General features: G+C 44.2%; 2 protein-coding genes across 3 annotated transcripts in view; one reads left to right on the forward strand and one right to left on the reverse strand.

Annotated features, from left to right (window-relative positions):
- Positions 1-8,732: 8,732 nt before the first annotated feature.
- On the forward strand, positions 8,733-12,063 carry OPN1SW (opsin 1, short wave sensitive; the record flags this gene model as incomplete). Its single annotated transcript, XM_079785360.1, has 5 exons — positions 8,733-9,087; positions 9,378-9,546; positions 9,888-10,053; positions 10,746-10,985; positions 11,918-12,063. 5 exons carry the CDS (start codon positions 8,733-8,735, stop codon positions 12,035-12,037), a joined length of 1,050 nt encoding a protein of 349 aa, XP_079641486.1. The 3' UTR covers positions 12,038-12,063.
- A 1,039-nt stretch (positions 12,064-13,102) lies between these two features.
- CALU (calumenin) overlaps positions 13,103-24,909 on the reverse strand; it is a 35,972-nt gene continuing 24,165 nt past the window's right edge. For both annotated transcript variants that reach the window (XM_079785560.1, XM_079785559.1), the window contains exons 4-7: positions 22,772-22,938; positions 22,005-22,065; positions 16,711-16,910; positions 13,103-15,458 (exon numbers count right to left, since the gene is read on the reverse strand). In XM_079785560.1, coding sequence (XP_079641686.1) covers positions 15,354-15,458; positions 16,711-16,910; positions 22,005-22,065; positions 22,772-22,938 — 533 coding nt within the window. In that variant the 3' untranslated portion in view covers positions 13,103-15,353. The remainder of the gene's footprint in view (positions 15,459-16,710; positions 16,911-22,004; positions 22,066-22,771; positions 22,939-24,909) is intronic.

A 24,909-nucleotide genomic window follows, 5' to 3' on the forward strand; every position in this document is an offset into this window, starting at 1 on the left:
TCGATGTTTCTAACTCTCTATCCATCTCCCTTCCTCTCTGTAAAAAATCAATAAAATATATTTAAAAAACAAAAATGCAGCTCCAGGTCCTGGGCATATATCTGTCTGAAACCCACCATGCCACTGTGACAGCCTCTTCTCTTTTATTTGGTTTTGTCTTCCTTCCTTAAGTCTATTATTTGGGTTTCTTTTTTTTTTTTTTTAACTAAATTTTTGTAATTGTCCATATTTTAATTTTAAAATTCTATTTTATGCAAATTTTTGTGTGTGTTTGAGGGGGTGCTGGGTGAGGAGATAGCCCCATTAATTCAGTCTGCCATGTTGCCAGAAGTTCCACTCTGGATTTTCTATGTTATTATTAATCCTAACAATCTGTATGTCTGTAAAGTGCAAGAAGATTTCACATACTTTCTCTGAGAAATAAGTATTACTGTTCCCATATTACCAAGAGGAAAATTGAGACTCAGTTTTGAATCTTAGCTTTTGGTCTTTGAATCCTGTGCATTTCATAGCTTGGGTTTTACACCGGGACCTGGGCCACATGTGTGCTTCTACTCCAGAAAGGGCAGGCAGTATATATGTGTGTGGTAGGGGTGGGGAGGGCAGAAGAAAAATAAATCCAGGAAAAGCAGGGCTCGTCCGGGATTTGAACCCGGGACCTCTCGCACCCTAAGCGAGAATCATACCCCTAGACCAACGAGCCTGTTATAAGCTGCCTGCTGCCAGATGTGCCTTCCCTGCCACATCAGCTTCAGCCATAGTTTGTGGTTTCCAGAGGTGGCTTCTCTTTTCCAGCCTGGCTCCCAGCCCAGGCTGGCTGCACGCCCCAGGCCTTGCTCTCTCCTGCTCCTCCCTGTCGCACTTCAGGGCTACACAGAAACCCGGTATCCTAGGCAGGGCCCCTTCTTACCCGTCATCGGTCTCCCCAGGGCTCCCACGTGGAGTTCCTGGGGGTGCTGCTGGGGAAGGGCAGCGAAGAAGCCAGCCTCCAGCAGCCTCCACTTTCCGGGGAAACCCAGGGCTCAGGGAGCCTGTCTGGCATCTCCTGCACCGATGATGAACCAGGTTTCTTTCTCACCTCAGGATCAGGCCTCCAAACCTAAGAGCCTCCTGGGTGTGGGTGCGGGAGGCTGCCCCAGGTCAGTGGTCGGCAAACTGCGGCTCGCGAGCCGCGGTTTGCCGCTCTGTTGACTAATGAGTTTGCCGACCACTGGGATAGGGGCTTAATCACAAGGAACAACAACAGCCTGTAATTATTGGAATCGAGAGTCTAGGTCAGGGGTCAGCAAACTCATTAGTCAACAGAGCGGCAAACCGCGAGCCACAGTTTGCCGACCACTGCCCTAGGTCACCTTCACTGTGGGAATTTGCTAAGTTATTCAGTTTCTTCATCTGTCAGTTGGGGAAGTAACACCTGCCTTGTCTGCCTTACAGAAGGTTTTGAGGATCTGCAAGCTGTAAAGATCTATACAAAGGAACGGGGTTATTATGATGGCATCATGAGGCCGGGGAAGTACACAATAGGAAAGCTGCCACTTAATGCTCACGATGGGCTGGGCAGTGTGCTCCCTGCTTCACAGATCCCACTTAATCTTCCAACAACCTGATGAGACTGGTGTCATCCCCATTGTAAGAAGAAAACTTGCCTAAATTTAGCTTAGAAGAGGCACGTTTATTTGAATGGAAGCCTGTTTTAAATTCAGTTCACACTGCTACCCAGACTTCCTAGAAAACCAAGGATGGGGATACGTACATCCGGTAAATACCCTCCCTCTCTCCGCTGCCCATCCTGCCCACGGAGGCAGCAGGGAAACCCTGCTGACAGGCCAAGGGAGGCCTGGGTGGGGCCCTTTGGGCTGGGAGTTAGGTGACCGGGAGGTCAGCCTCAGAGAGTGGGGCCTTGTGGAAGACTGCACCCCTCACCCCCAGGGGCCCTTGCTTGCTCCCAGGGGAAATGTCCTCCCTGAGGCTGGGAGTTCCAGGGGCAGAGACCTGTCCTACTGGCCTGTGGGTCCTGCCCCGTGTTTAGCACTTGGCAGTCATGCTAACAATACAAACGATTTCCAAGCATTTCCGTGTGCTTGGCCTGTGTAAGCACTTTACCAGGTGAATCTCGTTTCACCCTCACAGCACAACTGTTGTAGGCACCACTTAGCAAATGCCTGTGGAATGCACGAGTGAGTAAAAGTCAGGAGTCTGCACAAAAAATCGCTAGTACCACCGATATTCAGATGAACCCTCATCCCTTGGCTTGAAGTAGAAACCATAAGCCTGAAGAAACCCTCCCACCCGCCGGCCATTTAAGCAGGCTCCCTACTGAACCAGCCCCTCTCGTGGATAAGCAGGAGGAATGGCCCCTCTTTAGAGGATGGAATGGCCAGCATTCCTTTGTACCCAGGGGGTAAAATTTCATTATCTCCACCCAGGAGTATCTGGACCAACAGTTGGCTCTGCTAACTAACTGATCATGGCCAGAGAAAAAGGCAACAGCTCATCTAGTCTAAAGCCGGAGTCTTTTTTGGGTAGCCGTTCCCCAGCTTTAAAGTGGCTTATAAATAAAAGCACACCCACGCCGTTGTTCCATTACCTCAGCAGACATTCCCTGCATTGTTCATCCTGGTGGGTGTGCCAGGGACTGAGCTTGCTCCCAGCAAGGGCTCCGAGGGGGATTTTACTGAGAATGTTTCAGGGCTGAGGCCAGGGCTGGGCCCCAGCCAGTGCTTCCCTCTGGGGGTGCTGCTGGAATCTGAGGCAGGATCCTTCTTCTTGGTGTGGCCTGTCTGGAGTAAGGTTCTGCCCACTAAATACCAGTAATCATTCCTCTGTCATGGTGTCAGCCATAACCCCCTCCACGACCCCCCCCACACACACACACACGCGTGTGCGTGCACTTCCGGGTGTGGGCTTCCGGGGAGAGAAGTGCTGCCCTGGTGGAAATCCCTTAGCACCGACCACGCTCTCTCCTTCCAGGTTAAAGGGACTGTGGCCTTGCTCTAGGGGCAGTGGGACTTCAGGCCCAAATGACCTCGCTCTGCGTTGAAAAAGCCACAAATGGAATTCTCTGGGGAGAATCTACTTCTGAGACTTTCCTCCCATCTTGAGGGTAGCTTTTAGTCAGGCAAACCCTTGGATGGTTCCCCATTTTCATAAGAGCATGTCAACCCTTTTCTTACCTCGTCACTTACATGGAGAGCCCTATGGGTCAGAGGTTAACAGGCAACATTGTCACAACACATCATCTCACGCCACTGTGAGCACTTTAGCAACGACCATGAAGAGATTGAAATTGTTCAAGATTTTGCTTACCTTCATTCGGTCATCAGTTCAAATGGAGACTGCAGCCAAGAAGCAAGAGACGCAGAAGAGAAGGCCAGAGACGCAGAAGGGCAGCAATGGAAGAATTAGGAAAGGTCATCAGAGCCAAGATGTGTCATTGGAGACTGAGGCTGAGATCATCTGCACCCTCTTATTCCAGTTACTATGTACCGATGCAAAAGTTGCACAGTAAAGATAGCTGATAGGGAAAAAATGGATTCATTTGAAATATGGGGTTGGAGAAAGGCCTGGGGAGGGAGAGGAGTGGGGTGGAGAGGGCCAATGGGGGGATGAAAGGGGACACCTGTGATACTTTCAACAGTAAAGATAAATTAAAAGAAAAAAGAAATATGGGATTGGAGAAGAGCTCCGTAGATACCCTAGACCAGGGGTGGGGAAAGTCCAGCCATTGGACATGCAAAGGCCAAGATATCATTTGGTCTGGCCCTGCCAAGGCATTAGGGATGAGTTAATTAAATGTCTGACCAAATATCACAGGCTAATTTTTAAAATATATATATTTTATTGATTTTTTACAGAGAGGAAGGGAGAGGGATAGAGAGTTAGAAACATCGATCAGCTGCCTCCTGCACACCCCCTACTGGGGATGTGCCCGCAACCAAGGTACATGCCCTTGACCGGAATCGAACCCGGGACCCCTCAGTCCGCAGGCCGATGCTCTATCCACTGAGCCAAACCGGTCAGGGCCACAGGCTAATTTTTAAGTTGATAATTTTGTTTGGCCCGTGAATGATGTTATAAATACCCAAATGGCCCTTGGCAGAATAAAGGCTCCCCGCCTGCAGAAAGTGTTAGTCTAGAGCAAATTAAGCCTGAAGCATCACTGGAAGCAAAAATGAGAAAACCAAAGCTGTCCCACTTAGGGTACATCATGAGAAGGCAGGGTTCTTTGGAAAAGACGATAATGCTAGGACCCAGCAGGAAAGAGGAAGATCAAATACAAGATGGGCCGACTCCATAAAAGAAGCCACAGGCATGAGTCTGCAGGAGCTGAGCAGGGCTGTTGAGGACAGGACATTGTGGACATTGCTCATTCATACGGTCTCCAGAAGTTGGAGCCACTCAACAGCATGTAACACACACATCAAAAACACAGCAAAGCCCAGCCAGTGTGGCTCAATGGTTGAGTGTCAACCTATGATCCAGGAGGTCATGGTTCGATTCTTGATCAGGGCACATCCTCGATTCACAGAAGGGGGCATGGAGGAGGCATCTGATCGATGATTCTCTCTTATTGATGTTCCTCTCTCTCTCTCTCTCTCTCTCTCTCTCTCTCTCTCTCTCTTCCTTTCCCTTCCTCTCTCTGAAATAAATAAAAACATATTTTTTAAAAAACACAGCCAAAAGTGCTCTGGCAGGGTAGCTCAGTTGGTTAAAGTGTCATCCCACTACGCCAAGGTTGTGGGTTTGATCTCTGGTCAGAGCACATACAAGAAGCAACCAATGAATGCATATATAAGTGAAACAACAAATCAATGTTTCTCTCTCTCTCTCTCTCCCCCCTCTCCCTTCCTCTCTCTCAAATCAATAATGAAAAAAGAAAACACAGCAAAACGTAGACACCAGTTGCCTCTGGAGAGGGGAACTGGGTGGCTGGGAAATAAACTTACTGTTCACCGTATATTCCTTTGTACTTGTTGAAATTTGAGCTCTGGACGTATATATATAATTCACTCAAAACAGAAATTAAATTATTACAAAGCTGAGCAGCGAGAAGCAATAGAGAGAACAGGGAGAAATGCGTTTCAGAGAGCTGAAGCGTCCCCTGGATCAGGGCAGCCCAGCAGCGCTGGTGTAGGCCCCATCCTGATGGTTCCGGCTTATGCCCACTTCCAAACCGTGCTTTGTGCCGAGCCCACATGGAGGGTGATCGTCAGTAGCTGGCCCCATCCTGTGGAACTGGTGTGTCTCCTCAGAAAAGTCGTTGAGGACACGGTTTATTTTATCACACCAGCGTCTCCCTTGTGAAGTCCCCGAGGGGGCATTACTGTCTGTCATACGCCCAAGAACAGTTGGTCTGCGTTTACTTTTTGGACACTGCGTGATGGAAATGAGCAGCTGCTGGGAAGCACAAATGTGGTCCATCCGTGGGGACCTCCCAGGGTGGTCACTTTCAGTTTCATTCCTGTCTCTGGAACTCTCCACGGTTGTTCCTCTTCTTTTGCTCTGATGTTGGATGCGTGATTTCCTGTTGTGTCCCCTATATTCCTGCAACCTCTCTTAAACTATTACTGGAAATAAACTATTCCTGGAATAAGCTCCTAAAAAATAGGGGGGAACCCTGAAACTCTTCAGAAAATATGCTCTTTTTCTAGAACTTTTCTTTTTCTTTTTTTTTAGACAGAATGACTGGAAAAATGACTTTTCTCTGAACTGTTTTCCATTCAGTTCTGGGCATTTGTAAGTCTAAACCCATGGTCCTCAGCCAGCAGGGAGGGAGCAGGGGTGATTTTGCCTCTCAGAGGACTTCTGTGTCTGGAGACATGTTTGGTTATCATGACTGGGAAGGCGGTGCTGCTGTCAGATCTAGTGGGCAGAGGCCAGGGAGGCTGTGAAACATCCTGTAGTGAGCAGACAGCCCCGCGACAAAGAACTGTCTGACCCAACATGGCAGCGTGCTGTGGTTGGGAACCCTGGTCTAGCCATACTTAATATGACCTTCTGTGAAGCCTTAGTGTATTCTAATGTTCCTAACTTAACAACGTGACTTTAAATCTGAAAAGGACACTATATATTTTAAATAGACTTAACATGTCTCCTGTGTTTATGTCATTGCCCTCCTTCTTTACCCCATGCTTCCCTCCCCTACTCCATGGCTTCGATGACTCTGGAGATTTTTTGTCCCTTGCTTAGGTGCTAGTGAGACTCTATGCTTATCTGCCCCTCTTAGCTGGGGCTAAGTTGCCCCCAACTTGGACCCATTGCCTTTATTTATATTAATGAGAGAGAGGGAGAGAGAGAGAGAGAGAGAGAGAGAGATCAATCTGTAGTCCCACTTATTTATGCATTCATTGGTTGCTTCTTGTATGTGCCCTGGCCAGGGATGGAACCCATTCAGAGATGGTGTATTGGGTTGACACTCTAACCAACTGGGCTACCCTGCCAGGGCCTGTCTTTCCTCTGAAGTGGGGTGGAACAGGGTGAGAAGGGACTGTCTGGAAGGTGACAGAACAGGGGGAGGCCAAAGCACAGCCACCCGTCCTGGACAGTGGGGTAAGAAGGCCTGGGTCTTCTCACCACATCACTTGGGGCGGAGCCTAAGCCCAGGGGCTGCCCTGGCAGGCTCCCGTCAGAACCGTTTGCAGAGGCGGGCAGCTCCGCAGAGCCCAGCAGACAGACAGCTGAGGCTGACTCACTGCCCTCAGCCAGGGCCATGTGCCCTGGCCAGGGTTAGGCATTGCAAACACTGCTGCCTTCAGGGCTGGCCTCTGTCTGGTCCCCGTCCCAAAGGCCTGCCAGGGGAAGGGTTGTGCTGACTCAGACAATCTAGTGGAGGCCACGGGACTTTGCAATCCCCAGGCCCTGACCTTAGCTGGGTCTCTGCCGAGAGCCCCACCTGTGGGTGAGTGTCTGTGGGGAGTGTGTGTGTAGAAATGTCCGTCTTTCAGAAGCGGCTGACAAGTCTCCATCTAGCCTTTCCAGCTCAGCATTCACGGGACATAGATGTTAGTCGTAAGGTGTGGCATCGTGGGAGTTTCAGATGGAAAGGCTGATGTTCGTCCAGCTTCTTGAGCTTGGTGAGAATCGAACTCAAGCTCAAATCTCTGCTCAGTGTTCACCCCGCTCTCCCTTTTCCTGGGTCCTTGGAGATGCTCCATGAAGAGCTCAGCAGTCGGCCTAGGGTTCGAGGGGAGTTAATATGTGGATTCGAAGGCTTCCCTCTCTGTGGCCTCCTTCACTGCAGGAAGCCCACCTTCCACTCTCTGGGGCTCTGGAGCCCCAGACTCTGTCCTTGGACTCTTCAGGCCAACAAAGGCTGTCCCTTGTCATTCAGACTGAGGACTGCCCTGGGGAAACACCCATTTAAATGCAGTTGGCTCCTTTCATTCACGTGTGGAGTCCTTTGAGTTTCTGCCTGCTTTGGGTACTTTGCAGTGCTTTCAAGTGGTTGTTTTGTATGTTTTGTCCGGAATTTATAATTCTTGCCCCTGGTGGGGGATTCATGGAAGATCTACTGCTCTACCATTACGGGCCATCCTTTCACTTTTAACTTATCTATATGCAATGTGTGTCACTTTTATCTATGCATCTGTCGCTTGCTGAGGTGGGGAAGAAGATGCAGCCATAGGGCTGAAGTGCAGTGTTGAGTGTAAGTGTAGGTGGAGCTTAGCACACTGGCATCACTGGGGTGGGCTTCACAGAAGGGGTCTTGGCCAGTTAGGCTGTGAAGGCTGGGCAGGACGTGGGTGAGCAGACGGGAGAAAAGACTGTGGCAGCTTGGGCACTGCTGGGCTAAGGGCAGAGACAGGCATGAACATGGTGTGAGAGGGACAGTGCTCCAACCAACCTCAGCCTGGCTGCGGGGGGGAGGGGCTGGGCGGGGGTGGGGTGGGGGTCTGAGCAGGAAAGGTATACTCTCTGGGCAGACTCAACGTGGAGAAACAGAGGCAGCCGGATGCTTTCGATGGTACCCTTCCACGAAGGCTGTGCACTAAGGTGCTCCCAGGACATTCCCCATTCCCCGTCCCTTCCTGCAGCCCGAGGCTGGTTCCAGGCTGATTGAGAGCCCCAGATCTCTGGAGAGGGAGACTTAGGGGCAACTTCCACCAAGGGGCAGATGGGATGCAGACACCTAAAAGGATGGAGTGGTGCCAGAAGCTAAACCGAGTGGGTGCCCTTGAGAGCTCCAATCACAGGGAAAATAAAAGAGTGGTGGAAGCCCTGGCCGGTGGGCTCAGTTGGTTGGGCATTGTCCTGGGCACCAAAAGGTTGCCAGATACCAGGGTTTCGGGCTCAATTGCCAGTGGGAGCGTGCAGGAGGCAGCCGATGGATGTTTCTCTCCCATGTAATTCTATCTTTCCCTTCCCCCCTCTCTCTAAAAATCAATAAAAAATATTTTTTTAAAAAGTGACGTAAGCATCTTTACTAAATATGGGCCAGCATCTCCTAGGCTCCGTGAGCTGACTCTTGTTCATCCCAGTCCCCAGTATTGCATGTCCAGATTCTTTGAGCCCAATCTTTTATCCTCTGAAGAACACACAATCGGCTTTGGGGCTGCCAAAGGAGGTTTAGGTGGGGGCTTGGGGGGGTCTCTAATCCCAAACTTTGTCCTTAGGAGGCTTAGGATCAGCACTGACCATTCAGGGAACCCAGAAGTGGCTTTGAAGGATGGGTTCTTTGGTGAGTTGGGGGGAGGATAATCTATAAGAGGAATGAGAGGGGGTGGGGGACATCCATGAGCAAAATGTCAGGCGAGGAGGAGTTTTATCTGTTCAAGAACATCTCCTCAGTGGGCCCGTGGGATGGGCCTCAGTACCACATTGCCCCGGTCTGGGCCTTCCACCTCCAGGCAGCCTTCATGGGCTTTGTCTTCTTTGCAGGGACACCACTCAATGCCACTGTGCTGGTGGCCACATTGCGCTACAAAAAGCTGAGACAGCCCCTCAACTATATTTTGGTCAATGTGTCCCTGGGGGGCTTCCTCTTCTGCATCTTCTCTGTCTTCACTGTCTTTATTGCCAGTTGCCAGGGATACTTCATCTTCGGCCGCCATGTCTGTGCTTTGGAGGCCTTCCTGGGCTCTACAGCAGGTACTGCAGGGGAAGGGGGCTGGGGGAGGCAAAGGACACCGAGCTTGGATTGGAACCAGGGACCGGCCTGCCTACCCAGAGTGCATCCCAAAAGAGGAGTCTAGGGGAGTGTGGTGCTCTTTTGCATATTGGAATACAAAGCCTACACTAGAAATTTGACCCACTGCATCCCAAATTCTACCCCAACCATTAGTCCAACCCTGTCTCCCGTGCTTGCCCCACTCTGTAATTTACTCCGCCTGCCAGGCTGGGTGGGCTGTCTACCCCATTACCTTCATGTTTCACCACAGGTCTGGTAACAGGCTGGTCCCTGGCCTTCCTAGCCTTTGAGCGCTACATTGTCGTCTGTAAGCCCTTCGGCAGCTTTCGCTTCAGCTCCAAGCATGCACTGATAGTGGTTCTGGCCACCTGGACCATTGGTATTGGCGTCTCCATCCCACCCTTCTTCGGCTGGAGCCGGTGAGAGCCCAGGGCCGTGATGCTGACATAGCTAGGAGCTGAGGCTGGTGTGGGTGGAAAGAGTTGTGTATGAGCTGTTTTTATCTCTAATTTTTAAAGAACTGGTGGAGTAGGTGAGAGGAAGGGCTGTGGGAGACAAGTCCTAAAGTTTACTCTTCAGTTCACATTGCTATCCCCTTCGCTGGTGAGGACAGAAAACCCTCCCTGCCCAGTCACTGGGCATCCTCTGGGTTCTACATGGAGAACCCGATCCGGGACTCTCGGCTCCCACTCCACATCTTGTGGTGGGCCCCCGCAGTGAGCCAGTGCTGTCCAGTGGGTGAGTGTTTGGTCCCTTACAGGTTCATCCCCGAGGGCCTGCAATGTTCCTGTGGCCCCGACTGGTACACCGTGGGCACCAAATATCGCAGCGAGTACTACACCTGGTTCCTCTTCATCTTCTGCTTCATTGTGCCTCTCTCCCTCATCTGCTTCTCCTACTCTCAGTTGCTGGGGGCCCTTAGAGCTGTGAGTGGCTTTTGTGATGGTCAGGGGGCTCCAGGTGAGAGGGAAGAGTGGGGGAGTGTTCTAGAACATATCTGGAAATGCCATAGCCAGGTAGAAGGGATTTCTAAAAGGAGAAGAAGAAAAAAGCCCTAGCCAGTTTTGCTCATTGGTTAGAGCATTGGCCTGCAGACTGAAGGGTCCTGGGTTCAATTCTGGTCAAGGGCACGTACCTCAGTTGCAGGCTTCTCCCCAGACCAGGCCCTGGTCGGGGCTCATGCAGGAGGCAACCAATCGATGTGTTTCTCTCACATCGATATTTCTGTCTTTCCCTCTCTCTTCCACTCTCTAAAAATCAATGGAAAAATATCCTCGGGTGAGAATTAAAATAATAATAATAATAAAATAAAAGCAAAGAAGGAAGTGGGGATAGGCAGAATGATGAGAAGGAATGGAGACTAAGGTGGAGTCACCCCTGCTCAAATTTAGGTGTCAAGACATGCATGTGATCCTCCCAGTGTCACAGACCAGAGCCGCCTCCATCCTGCCTTCCTCAAGGAGGGAGAGCCATGGGGACTAGGCCAGAAACTGGGGCAGAAGAGAGGCAATTGGAGCAGATGCCCCTCCCCCCCGCCGGTAAAAAACAAAACCCTCCAGAGATCTGGGAGTTGAGGGCTGGGGAGAAGAGGATGTGGTGTTCTCTGTGCTCTTCCCAGGTTGCAGCCCAGCAGCAGGAGTCGGCTTCCACCCAGAAGGCTGAGCGGGAGGTGAGCCGCATGGTGGTGGTGATGGTGGGGTCCTTTTGTCTCTGTTATGTGCCCTATGCTGCCCTGGCCATGTATATGGTCAACAACCGTAACCACGGGCTAGACTTACGGCTTGTCACCATTCCTGCCTTCTTCTCCAAGAGCGCATGTGTCTACAATCCCATCATCTACTGCTTCATGAATAAGCAGGTAAAGGTCCCCATTTACATTCCTGTGAGACCCTAGTCCATAAGACCTGGTTCTTGTCACCAATGACTTTTAACTCAGAGTACCTTCGACTGTACTCAGAGGGTTAGGGGTGAACAAGGGAAGCCACAGACACCCTCAGTAGCCTAGGCAGCCCGTAGTAAGCACGGGGAGAAGGTGTGGTCATCGAGACAGTATCATAGGACCCTGGGAAGACAGAACTTGAGCCATAAGAACTGAGTTGCTCCAAAGGACAGGATAAGTGAAAAGGTTTTCTGTTTTATTGGAAAACTGACAGTTCCCTTACATTCTAGTCCTTCCAGTTCAGTTCTTAATCCTTTCTTGTCCAACTTCTAGCCCGAAGGAGCATATGGGGAGCACAATCACGTGCATAAAAATCTAAAGCAGCTTATCATCTGAAGGTCCCAGGTGGCCTATCCCTCAATTCCTAAATCTAAGCTAAAAAACAAACAAAAAAACTTAAGACAAATCTCAGAGAGTTCCTGTCTTGAGAATTAAGTTATTTTATTTCTTCAACCCCTGAGATGAATTCAAAACGAATGTGAAATCTGGATGGAGACAGAACTGGCCGTCCTTTCCCCATCGGGAGGACCTTGTAGGAGTCGGGGAGGGCGGGTGGTGGACCTACTCTAGGGCTGCTCTGACAGTGCTCCTAGGAGGCAGGCTAGTTTGAGTTCTCCCAACAGTGAGTTAGCCGGAATGTGTAGTATGTAGACAAGCAGCGAGAAGTCTTGGACTGGAATCTAAGCAGTCTCAGGACTGGGAAGATATACTCAAAACCACCGGAGGAGATCCTGGGTATTAGGCATTATTCGGGGATACAAAAGAGAAATTTCTTCCCATAGTTCCTGATGTTATCTCCTCTGTACTGGTCTGCTAAGGGGGCTATCTCCAATTCTGCCCTCTCTCTCCAGTTCCGGGCTTGCATGATGGAGATGGTGTGTGGGAAGTCCATGACAGATGAGTCTGACATGTCCAGCTCCCAGAAAACAGAAGTTTCTACTCTCTCTTCTAGCCAAGTGGGCCCCAGCTAGGGCGCCATATTTGGACTATTTGCAGCAATTAGGATTTTACATTTAAGGAAATTTCTACTTTCTCTGCTAAAAACCAAACTACTAACCATGCAGAAAACAGATGGGAAGGGGAGTGATGACCATTTTGGGGGATCGATTTTCCATTTTCCTATTATTCCCTTCTTCCCTACAAAGCGACTGTTCAGCTCGGTCCATCTCAGAACACATCAAAGGCCTTTGCAGCAATCGTGTTTCTACTAAGCGGCAAGATTCACAGCACTTGCAGACTCATCTCTAAATACTACAAGGCATTTATAAAGGAGTATGGTTCTCAGTGTATGAGTAACAATTATCTCCATTTTTAGTAACATTATTTCCCTCTTGGGGTTCTGTTCTGAGATGATACATTCTGAGACAACACCTTAGAAATGGGAGAGACTTAAAGAAAAAACAATTAAAACCTTTAGTAGGTCCCAAATATGAGTTTGAACGAATTTATGTTATATGGTATATGCCAATCGTCAGTATAGCTCTGGCAGAACAGCCAGGTCCATGGGCCCAAGCCAGCATGGCTTACTTGTGTTTCCTTTCCCTCTCCCCACCTATTTGGCTAAACATATATATTTATCTTAAGAGGTGTATTTTACTAAAGTTAACCGTTTAATTCACTTTATGTTCTCAAAATAAAATTGCACATCTTGGTGTCATTTATAAACCACACCAAAATGTTCAAAAAACTTTTACCTTATATTTTATACTTCCTCTTTGAAAAAGTTTCTTTTTGAAATAAAAATCAAGATAAATGTTGTGTGTACATTCAGGAGTGGCTTGTTTGGAGTCAGATACCTATGTAATGAGCAGTTATATGGCCTAAGGGAAGAGAGAAGGATTACAACGGCAGCGAGGACGCCAGATTTCAGGAACAGGAAGAAAAGAGTAGCCAACTGGGAAGAAGGCAGTGACTTCTTTGGTTGAGGAGGGTACATAAACCTTCCAGGAGAGCTCCTTTGCTGACATTTTAGAGCACTCATAATTCTGAGCAAGCATTTTATTTCTTAAGCGAATAAAGTCCACACATACTCCACAACGAATGTAAACAGTTTTATTTAGAAACAGATAGGTACCTGTTTGCATTATAGAATATAAAACTTGGTTTACACTCTATAAAAAATAACCAACATTCAAATTCAAGAGAGCTAGCACTCACAGGACACACAATATGGGTGTGCAGCTACTGTTCACCAGCCCCAGGCTTGATTTAAACCAAAAAAATAATCCAGGGGGATCATTCGAGATTTGAGTACAATGCTTGCTGCTGAGCAGCCAGCAGTTGCTGTCTCAGCAGATGAAGGTTTGCTTTCTGAGTGTGACTGTAACATAAGGCCTGGGTTCTCTGCCCTGTGAGCTGCGAGGCTCTCCTGCCAGTCCTGATGTGCTCTAACGAAGCCAGGGTTGGTGGCATTATTAGTTATCTCTGGTCTTAACAATAAAAATGGGGAATCTGGAAGGCAGAGAATTTCCATGTCCCTTCTATGGGGATTAAACTTAAAAGAGTATATCCACTCTCAAGAGCTCAATGCAAAGGCTGGGGTGAAGTTACAGGATATCTGGCTTTTCACCAGGCCAAGTAGCCCACCTCAACATGATCATGGAAGACCAAAGGATACACCTAAGTTCAGGTTATAATAATCACCCAGCACCACCCAAACATTATCCAGAAAGATATATGAAATAATAAAGGTTAGATATATATATTTATCTTAGTAACCTGAGGGCTAAAAACTTGGAATACAATAAATTCTCTCAAAAGAGGTCCATCTGTAAGAAGGGACCAAGAAGACAGTTTGTGTTATGTAAAACAGGGGTAGAGTGAGTTGGGAACAGGGGCCGGTTTCTTCAGCTCTTTCTACAAGGTCTCTGATAAGGACTAGCAATTTGTTGATCCAAGATAAGCTTTTCGTTTGGCAGGAGGTGGTGGGGGAATAGGGAGTGATCGGTGAGAGGCAGGAAGGGTAAGCAAAGGTCCTCAAACCCAAGAGCCCTCTCTGCAGGCCTCTCAGCTTCGAGTCTGACTCAAGCTCTCAGTTGACACAGACACGGCCTGGTAGTAAGTGGTTAGCATTCTGAGGTATGAGGATCCCTGGTAAATTCAGCAGCATGTGGTTTTTAGAAACCAGCCCACAAAATAAAAACACTGCAACACTAATACTGCTATTTAACCACTGTCTGAAAGAGAAGAAGAAAAAAAAAATCCCCACTACATTGGGGGGCTCTAAGCTTTCATATAAGGTGGTCCAAACAATCTTCTCTTTATCTTAGGTTTCTTAAGAAAGTCCTCATTCAGTGATCATTTCTCTTGTTAAAGGCACTTTCAATGACATGATTGGAAAGCAGCACATTTTAACTGCAGTGAAAGCAAAATTAACTCCTGGGAACATCTGGGGAAATAGGAGCCAAATGGGGCACTTACAGTGATTCCATAGGCAAGACAGTCTTGAGCACTCCAACAGATGCACACCCAGACAAAATCGTGTGCCCTGAAAACACTTGTATTTGTCCTTTAGTTTTCCAGTTGTTTCTATGTATAGCTCTGTAAAAAGATCACATTCAGTACTTGATTTTCAGGACACTGGCCCTAACTCTTCCTACCACAGCTGTGCTTGACAAAATTAGCAAACAGCTAGTCATACAGGGAAGAAAAAAAAAAAAAAAAGGATGAATAAAATCAAGTTGAGCCAAGTTTTCTTATAGCACAGGGATCTGTCCTTGCCCAGATAATGCCACAATCAGTTGCTGGACCTGTAGCAACTGAATAAAATATATGGCCCCTACTACTGATGAAATATACTTTTCAAAGGCAAGATTATCATCTTTCTAAATATAAAGAGTGGGGTATATTTTTTCTTTTTCCTCTCTTCCAAACATTTCTTAATCATCTCAGGCTTAAAAAATTAGTTAAGTCAGAATTATAAAAATTACATGGTAAGAGTTGAGAAAGAGTGAAGGGCTAATTTTTGCCTATGAGTTGAGGATCTTAATCCTGCATATCATACTCCCAATCAAAGAACAAATACAAAAATAAAACACCATGTTATACATAATACAAAGTGTAAATCTACAAACACAAGTGTACTAATTAGTTGTTCCTCAGATGAACAGTTTTCCTCCTGTCCCTCAGAGAGGAGAAGGAATGGGGACGGGATGGTTTTCGTTGTTTTTTTTCACGTCTTAAAAAGTTTGTAATAACAGTCTCAGTAGCGCAAACAATTTCATGTGAAACCAGAAGCTGTAAAAATAAATTATATTTTGAAGAAACGTGGGTTCTTCTGTCTGCTGCTCAGAACTCATCATGTCGTACTAAGGCCTCACCAAAATCTGTGGCCTGGCTGCCCACAAATAAATCATACTTGTCCACAATCTCCTCCTTGGTAAGCTTGCCATCCTGAAATTAGAGAACAGTGAGCTGAGGCAAATATATTTCCCATTCCAAATTTAGAAAACACTACTATAGAAGAATCAATAGTGGTTTGGCAAGATTTAAGATTCTAATTCCCAGTAAATGATATGTGAACTATACCCTCCACCCCTGGCCTGTACACACACACACACACACACACACACACACACACACACACACACACACACAAGCAATTAATACCTTTTTCTTATCAAGAAAGTTAAAAGTGGAAGGCTAGAAATAATATAGCTCAGTAACTCAATGCTAGAGATACAGGTTTCTTTAGGAGAGAATGCCACCCTTTGGAGCAAAAGGTGGACACCTCCTAGATAAGAGTAGACACTAAAGCAGAACTGGATGAAATACTTCAAAATGAATCAAGTCACTGCCTAACAGGAACAACAAAGTCTGCAAATATCAAGCAGAGTCCTCACCTCCATTATGTTCCAGCTACCAATCAGATTCCAGATACAACCCCAAATGAAGGCTCAGATACCATCTAAAAAATTATCTAGGCCACATTCCCAAGGGATGATTGCATGAGTTCCTTTTTCTTACAAACCTCACAGGACACAGCACCTGGCTACTGAAGTGACTGAGTAAGACCTCAAAACAGACTGACCCTTAAAAAGGCTTCATGACAAGAAACTGCTTTTGAAACTGAAGATTAGCCTAGATAAAAAGAATGCTCAGATACTAAAAATCCCTAAATTTAGATAAGTAACACCACTCTTTTAATGAACCAAATTTTGGTTTTAATGAACCAAATTACCTCAGATAATTGATTAAGGACAATATTAACAGGCTCCAGAAAAAGTTCACTTACAACCTACTACTAAGGACTTAATTCTAAAAAGCATATTTGATTTAAGAAGGAAATAACCAGCTTTGAGTAGGCAAAATGAACCTGCAATTGGTAAAACAACAAAGTAAAAAAGAAAATTTCCTGGGGACCCACAGAGAACAGATGATACATGCCGGACATAGGTTATACAGAGGTTCTCTTCTGAAGCCTAAATGCCTCCAATGCTATGTACACTGGGCAAAGGGATTTCTAAAATGAGATCAGATAGCTAGTGCTGCCCTGTAAGCTTTTAATTACCAACTTTAGGTTGGTCGCAGACTTAGCTTAATTAAGACTGCAAATGCTTTATGTACCTTAATCGGGATTTTTTAGGCAATCCCCTATAAACAGACTTCCATCACTGCTAGATTGTTGGGGCCTGGCCAGACTTACCTTGTTTTGGTCTGACTCATAGACGAGGTGCCTGGCTTCTGCTTCTGCATGATCATAGTCTGAAGGGAGAATCCAGTCTTTGGTCTCTTCCTTGTCCATCTTCCCATCTCGGTTCTTATCTCGAAACTCAACGAATTGTTCTCTCTCTGTCTTTACCCATTCTGGTTCATCAGCATTTCCATCATGGCTGTACATGTCACCTGTGTGCACAGACATACATAGAAAAGACGGGTTTGCCTTTTTCCCACGACTGCTCCATGCTAATCTGGTCTACCTGTCCTTCCTCATCTAACTGGAAGCTAACAGCAGTATTTTGTTATTTTTATATATTTTATTGATTTTATACAGAGAGGAAGGGAGAGGGACAGAGAGCCAGAAACATCGATGAGAGAGAAACGTCTATCAGCTGCCTCCTGCACATTCCCCACTGGGCATGCGCCCGCAACCAAGGCACATGCCCCCGACCGGAACTGAACCCGGGACCCCCGAGTCCGCAGGCTGACGCTCTATCCACTGAGCCAAACCGGTCAGGGCTAACAGCAGTATTTTAGAGAACTTAGAAAACAAGGTATTTTCCTGAATCTTAATTGACCTTGCAACAAGAATATTTCCAGCTATTGCTTTTGAAAGTGATATGAAAGCAGAGTCCTTATCTTAAAAACAAAATAAACAAAATAGCCCAGTGGTCGGCAAACTCATTAGTCAACAGAGCCAAATAAACAGTACAATGATTGAAATTTCTTTTGAGCCGAAAACAGACTTCTGTGCATGGGCCACGAAGTTTCAATCGCACTGTACATGCACGCCCGCACGTGGTATTTTGTGGAAGAGCCACACTCAAGGGGCCAAAGAGCCGCATGTGGCTCACGAGCTGCAGTTTGCCGACCACTGGCCTAGCCAGTATGGCTCAGTAGTTGAGCACTGACCTATGAACCAGGAGGTCACGGTTCCATTCCCGGTCAAGGCACATGCCTGGGATGTGGGCTCAATTCCCCAGTGGGGAAATGGGCTCAGTAAATGCACACAGGCATTTATTTCCACTGTGCTGATGTTTCTATCTCTCTCTTCCTCTCTGAAAGCAATAAAAACATGTGTGTGTGTATGTGTGTGTGTATGTATGTATGTATATATATATATATGGCACAAATAGCCCTAGCTGGTTTGGCTCAATGGATAGAGTGTCGGCATGTGGATTGAAGGGTCCCAGGTTCAATTCTGGTCAAGGGCATGTATTTCGGTTGCAGGATCCTCCCAGTAGGCAACCAATCAATGTGTTTCTCTCACATCGATATTTCTGTCTTTCCCTCTCTCTTCTACTCTAAATATGTAAATAAATAAAGCATAAAGGGAGATGATTAGCATCAAGAAATATGAAGACTAACTTTTACAAAACAATTGTTTCCTACATCCCATTTTACTCAAGGTAACTAATTAAACCTGACCATTGGTTTTAGAAAAGTACCTTTCTAAATTCTCAGAAGTGTATATTATAAGCCAAAACTGTTTCCAACCAATTATTAAGTATATTTTAGAATGTATCTCTAAAATAATGGGCATTTTCCTATAGAGCCAAAATGCCTTCATCACATTTTACAAAAACAACTTTTTGTTATTATCTAATACCCAATTCAAATTTGAATCTCTGAATTACTTTTTAAAGTTGGTTTGTTTAAATTATTTATATGAATTTGGTGGGGACAAAGTGGCTACAGTATTAACTTCAAAACGTCAATATTTACACAGAGATTTTTCTATACAACTGCTTAAACTTCTATTTAAATATTTTAGATGCCAATTTTAAAATGTATAAGGGGACACTGTCAAAATTCTTTTAGGAATTACAAGAGTGAAAAAGTCTGAAGACTCCTGAGTCATGTGACATCTAAATAAGGGTAGGTACACTTCAATTAGGTATGGGAACATGCCAAGTAGAAGTTAAAATAGGTTATAGTACTGCTAAGCAAAGGCAGTTATTCAAGTGTGATAAAGGTAATTTGTATGCTGGGACCCACAAAATGAAGGCTGTCCCAGTAGCCCAGCCCATGACACAAATCTAAACCTAAGTCAGCCTATACTTATGGGAAATGCCTCACAGCCAGGGAAACTTAACCTACATCAATCACAATCCTCCAATTCAGCTTACCCGACTGACTCTCAAAAACAGGATCTCTAGGCGTATAAGGAAATCCCTGACCTCCTAGTCAATCCTGTCCTTCGGTGTTGCCTCTTCCAATGCTCTATAAACCTCGCTCTTGTCCTAAATCCCGCAGGAAGACTGCTCCACTGCTTGTGAGGCATTGTGCTAGACCCAAACATGGATTGTTTTCCCTTGAATAGAGGACATTAAGCTCATTACTAAATTACATTATTTTTGTCATTTGACACTTGGTGCGATAATTTTTATGAATTTAAGCAAGGTTAAGAGTAGAACTACTCGTTCTACCTTAACACAAGAAGTTCCTCAGAGCAGGACTTGCCAATCCCACCCCCCTCCCATGATATAGCATATTCAGAAAATGTAGTATTTGTATGACCCACTGGGCTAGCGCCCTGCCCTAGCTGTCCTGAGGGTCAAAGCCACTTTTCACAGTATACAGATTGGGAAGTTTTGAATTAGAGTGAATAAATGTGGCTTAAAAGACATATTAATAGAAGCTAGAATATACAACATAATGTAAGTGCATTTTAAATCTATATGAGTAGAGATGAATAATACTATTTATTTTTTTATTAAAAAAGGATCCAATCTATACGATATTAAGGAAGTACTAATTTTTTGAGATTATGCCTTAAAAGTTTTTAGGGACACATATGTATCTTAAAGAGATACATAACTAAATGTTTACCAATGAAATGATGATTGGGATTTACTTCAAAATAATAAAGAAGTGGATATAGGTTTGAAAGGATTAGCCATGGGCTGATGGCTGATGGGCTTACGTTCATGGGGATTCATTATATTATTCTATCTAATTTTGTGTATGTTTGCAACACTCTGTAATAAATTTAAAGAATAAAAAAATTTAACAATATAACTGAAGACTTTTTATTAATGATAAATGTAAGAGTCAAAGACCATTTGTTTCTTTAGGATCTCTCTTAGCAGGACAGCACATCCCTAGAAACTGGAAGATATTGGGAGACTTTCGACTTTACAAAGCCCATTACCTGGGTGTAATAGTGTTAGCATTAGTTGATTTGCAAAAGAAAGGAGCATATACATAGTCAATAAGGTAGTAGTTTCAAGACACAATTCCTTGGTCCTCTGAATCTATATGATAGGGAGGGAGACAAAAATATCTCATTTGGCTAATTGCATGATAAATGATGGTATTAACAGTTATAAAACCTAATTCGTCTCATCAGGAGGTTCAAACGAGTCCCTCAGTTTTAGCAATGTTGATAAGATGGCAAAAACCAAGAATAAAAAGATAAAATATTTAACAGTAGAAAACATCAACTGTGAAATGGGTTCAGTAAATGCACACAGGCATTTATTTCCACTGTGCTGATGAACTCCGCTAAGAAAAAAAAATCACTTTCAAAAAATGTCCCAGGTTCCATTTCTTATCCTTCTTTCTCTAAAAAACTCAAAGTACATCATTGAATCTTAGAAAAAAAAAAAAAGTGGTACATTTTAAAGGAGTAATTCAACTGATAACTCTAGAAAATATAGTAGCAGGTATAATTAGACAAAATCTGAGTAAAGGATGATTGTTCAATGCTGTTTAAGTGACATGTGATAGAGGTAGGGTTTAAATCTCCCTTTCACGCTTAAAATAAAGATTAGAGAACTAAAGAAATACTGGCTTATGAAACAAAACCTGCGGTGCACTACATTAAGTTATTATGAGTAAATATAAGAATGTGAAATATAAAATTACCTAGTATCTTTCAAAATGGAATGACATTTGTAACAAAGATATTTGTAATTATCTTTCATCTCTTCTCCTTTACTAATCTTAATTTCCATCATAGTAATTGGAAAACAATTTGCTCAAGAGAGGCGGCTCCTTTTTTTTAAGGCAATGGGGAAATCGAGAAATTATTCTGAGGATAATAAAAACAGCTTTACTTTGGATAAAGTAGCCTTGAAGTACACCTGTAGCATCAAAAACCCAAAAAATAAACAAAACCCAACCAACTAAAAAAACCTTTTTAAAACAGACAACTATAAGAAAAAATGGCAGAAAGGAGAAACTTTAAAAAACAAACAGAAGAGAACCTAAATGAGAAATCTGAATTGAACACAGTGAAAACAAAAGGCTCTAAAGAGGAACCCGCAATCCTGGCCCCTCATTCATCCACCTGTCTCTTTTATTCTATTCCCTATCTTCTTCTCCTGCGTTTCCTTATGGCAGTCTAGGTTCCCTCTACTCTTCACTGTCACTTCCACAGGGCATCTGGGATGTACTATATCAGTGCTGGCCTATATGGTAGCCACTGGCTACATGTGACTATCGAGGACTTGAAATGTGGCTGGTCCTAATTGAGATGTGCTGTGTGAAATACACTTTTAAAGACTTAGTATGAAAAACAAAAACCCTCAATAGTTTATGATAATGTTGAGATTATATTTGGTTACATAAAATATTACTGAAATTATTTTATCTGTTTATTTTTTTATAATATGCTTTTATTTCTTAAAATATACTTTTATTGATTTCAGAAAGCAAAGGAGAGGGAGAGAAAAATAGAAACATCAATGATGAGAGAGAATCACTGATTGGCTGGCTGCCTCCTGCACGTGCCCCCCCCCCGCCCCCCACTGGGGACCGAGCCTGCAACCTGGGTATATGCCCTTGACCGGAATCGAACCTGGGCGCTTCAGTCCACAGGCCGATGCTCTATCCACTGAGCAAACCAGCCATGGCTGTTTTTACTGATTTGGGGGGCGGGGGGGGGGGGGAAGGAAAGAGAAACATTGCTAAGAGAAAAACATTTATTGGCTGCCTCCTGTAAGCCTAACTGGGGATGAGTCCGCAATAAGGGCATGTGCCCTGACCGGGAATTGAACCAGCAGCCTCTCAGTGCATGGGACAATGCTCAACCAATAGAACTAAAGGGGCCAGGGCTCTTTTCATTTTCTTTTGATATGGCTATGAAAAAGTTAAAATTACATATATGGCTCACATTTACATTTTGAGTGGACAGTGCTGTTACAAATACTTTACCACACCCACTATTCCTCACACTGGTCTGGCTTAATGTGCTAAAAGTTGACCAATGGGGTAAATTGTCTCTATGGGTGAACATATCTTCCAAAGCTTCTCAGCCTCTTAAGAGAAACTTACCAATATACTCTTCTAGATCAATGAAACCATCAGCATTCTTATCTATATCCTCCATTGTTTCCTAGATAGGAGAGATTAGGAAAAGACTATTAAAGTTAGTATAGGGGTCAATTCGTTTAGGCAATTATTCATCATCCATAAACACACACATATACATGTATGTTTATGCTTATATGTATATGTGTGGATATGGTTCAACCATAAAAAATTGCTGTTTTTCTCGCAGGAAAATGATAAAATATTATCAATGTTTTATGTTTCAATCTAAAAGAACTATGAGTCTTCTTGAAAGAACACTGGCACTGCTTAATAATGAACTATCCACCAAGCCCATGATGATCTGTTGGTCCTAGTCATACAGAAGTCATACTAACAGGAGATGTGATCATTGAGTATGTCTATAGCTACAGCCTATGTTTTACTGGTAAGTGCCTTCAGTGAGAAATATTCAGTATTGTTATTACTCAGTACCTGATTACTGGTCATGGGATATTTAAAAAAATAGGATTTTCTCTCATGCTTATAATATGAAACCAGCAATGAAATGGCAAAATACGTTATCTGATGATAAGTACTGTCATACTAAAGAGAAAGGCTAAAGCACCTAAGATAAATGACTTGATCATAGAAAAACAGTGACAGAGCCTGGACTCAAGCTGGCCAGCACTGTATAGCAAGTCATTCTTCCAAACACAGAGGAAAGGGGAAAGACGCGTAAGCAGCAAACAGAAACCACATTTCTGTTGAGAATCTTTGCTGTCACCCACCTGTACTACAATATCTTTCATGTAATCATACTCCTCAGGGTGCAGGAAAGCTGTGAATTCCTCCTTTGTGGCAATGAGGTCTCCATCCTTGTCTGCCATTTTAAACCTCCGTTCATCTCTAACCATCATCTGTTTATAGTTAAATCCATCATCAGGGTCTGGGTCATCTATAAAACAAAAATTTAGGTTAAATCTTAAAAGACTTCCAAAAAATGTGAAAATGTGTGGGCTGGGGAATCAATTTCCAAGAAAGATAGACCAAATAATGAAGAAATACCTCTTGATTACACAGATCAATTGCAGCAGAGGAGACATTCATTCAGTTTTGGTAACCAATGGCCTCAAAGTCAGGTCCAAATCAAATGTAAATGTTTGCCATTCAACATGGACCCCTGGCTCCTGGGCTACATAACCCATTACATAATTCTTCAGTTATTGGGGGTTGAGGCTGTTTGAGGACTTGAGTTTTCTAGTTATATCTGAGGTGCAGTGATGATTCTAAAGTCATACGGTCTGGGTTTGAATCCAAACTTGAATCCACACTTCCTAGCTGTGTGACCTTGGGCAAGTAACCTAACTGTGCTTCAATCTACTCATCTGTAAAATGAAGATGGTAATGGTTCCTGTCCCATAGGACTGTTGAGGTTTAAATGAGCAAATAAATATAAATGCCTGGCATATAGTTGGTCTCCAATAAATGTTAGCTATTGCTATTTTTATTAAACAGTAGGCTCCCACTAAGAAGCTAGATATCAAAGGTCTTCTTTCCCATTATAGGCCACTTGGATTCAAGCAATAGAACACCGCCTCTTTGAAAGTAAGACACTACATTAAAAGGTAAGGAATGATTATTCCTGTAACATACTGACCAAATAAAAAAGATATGGTACTAGTTTTATAAAAAGACACATGGGGCCCCTTTAACAATATCACACTGCTAACTTTTAACACTGTAGTTTAATCTATCCATACTTTAAGCACAGCAAAAAAAAAAAAGACTATTGCTCTATTTTGAGAGGAGAGCAGCTTGAAGCTTTATTTTTTGTTGAGTGTCAAAACTCAGTAAGACAGTTTATTGAATCGTGAGGTTTTGGGGACCATATATGTATATATTCAAAGCTATGAATAGGCTTAAAGAAAAATATTACTTTTCTCATATACTAAACATTTAATAATGTTTTAGTACCAACTACGTAATATAAACAAGAAAGACAACTTATACATTAAGACTAGATTCTCAGCTAAGAGTCCTTCTCTTCTCCTTCATAGGGTAAAACATGGTGATTGGAATCAAGGCTGAAAACATGCACATACATAAGGATGAAAAAGGAAGACATAAACTTTCTTTTTTGACATTGTTTTTTTTCCAATGACTAAACTCATGTGCCTACCATCACACTCGGGGTGCTTTATCTGTCCTAAGCACCAGTCTGCACACAGCTTTGGGTAGGCTCTTGATCTAGTTTTATTATAGGCATGGTGGCTCTTTGTTTTTCATATTTTACTTGTGGCAGAGATAGTGTTCCTGGTCCTTTGGTGGAAAGCAGATTCATTACAACAGTTTTTAATTAAAAGCTAAGATGATTTGTACCTGAACTCTAAACTGAATCAAGAACACACTCACGAAACACTCCTCAGCACTTCTGTAAGACAACTCATTATCCTCTGGGTACTGCCCACCCACTTGCCTCCTGGAAAAGATGCCTTATAAAGACATTGCTTCTCCAGCCAGTGCTTCAGCTTATGCAGCCTCAGTCAGTAGAAATACCCATTACATCGAATCATTTGCCCTGTGAGCTAACAGAGCTCTCAACAGATTTTTATGCACATAATCATACAAAGAGTTTAAGATTAATTCTGGGCAGCCAGTGAGTGCCTAGGTCTGAGCTGAGATTTATTAACACACCATTCTGTTTAGATCACCAACAGCCTGCCCTTTGTTTTGTATTTATAATTAATTCCAAATAAATCAGGAGCATGTTGGGTGGCAGCCAGAGAGAAAGAAGCACGAATGCCTCTCCATCTGCCCTGACTTTTTAATACACGTGTTCTTAATTGGGTGAAATCTATGTTTGGTTCTTGGCTAAGTATCAAGCTTGGAAAGAGACTGCCACTTTAGTCTTAGGAATGAGAACAAG

The sequence above is a fragment of the Cnephaeus nilssonii genome (genome assembly GCF_951640355.1).
Source record: "Cnephaeus nilssonii genome assembly, chromosome: 12".
NCBI lineage: Eukaryota > Metazoa > Chordata > Mammalia > Chiroptera > Vespertilionidae > Cnephaeus > Cnephaeus nilssonii.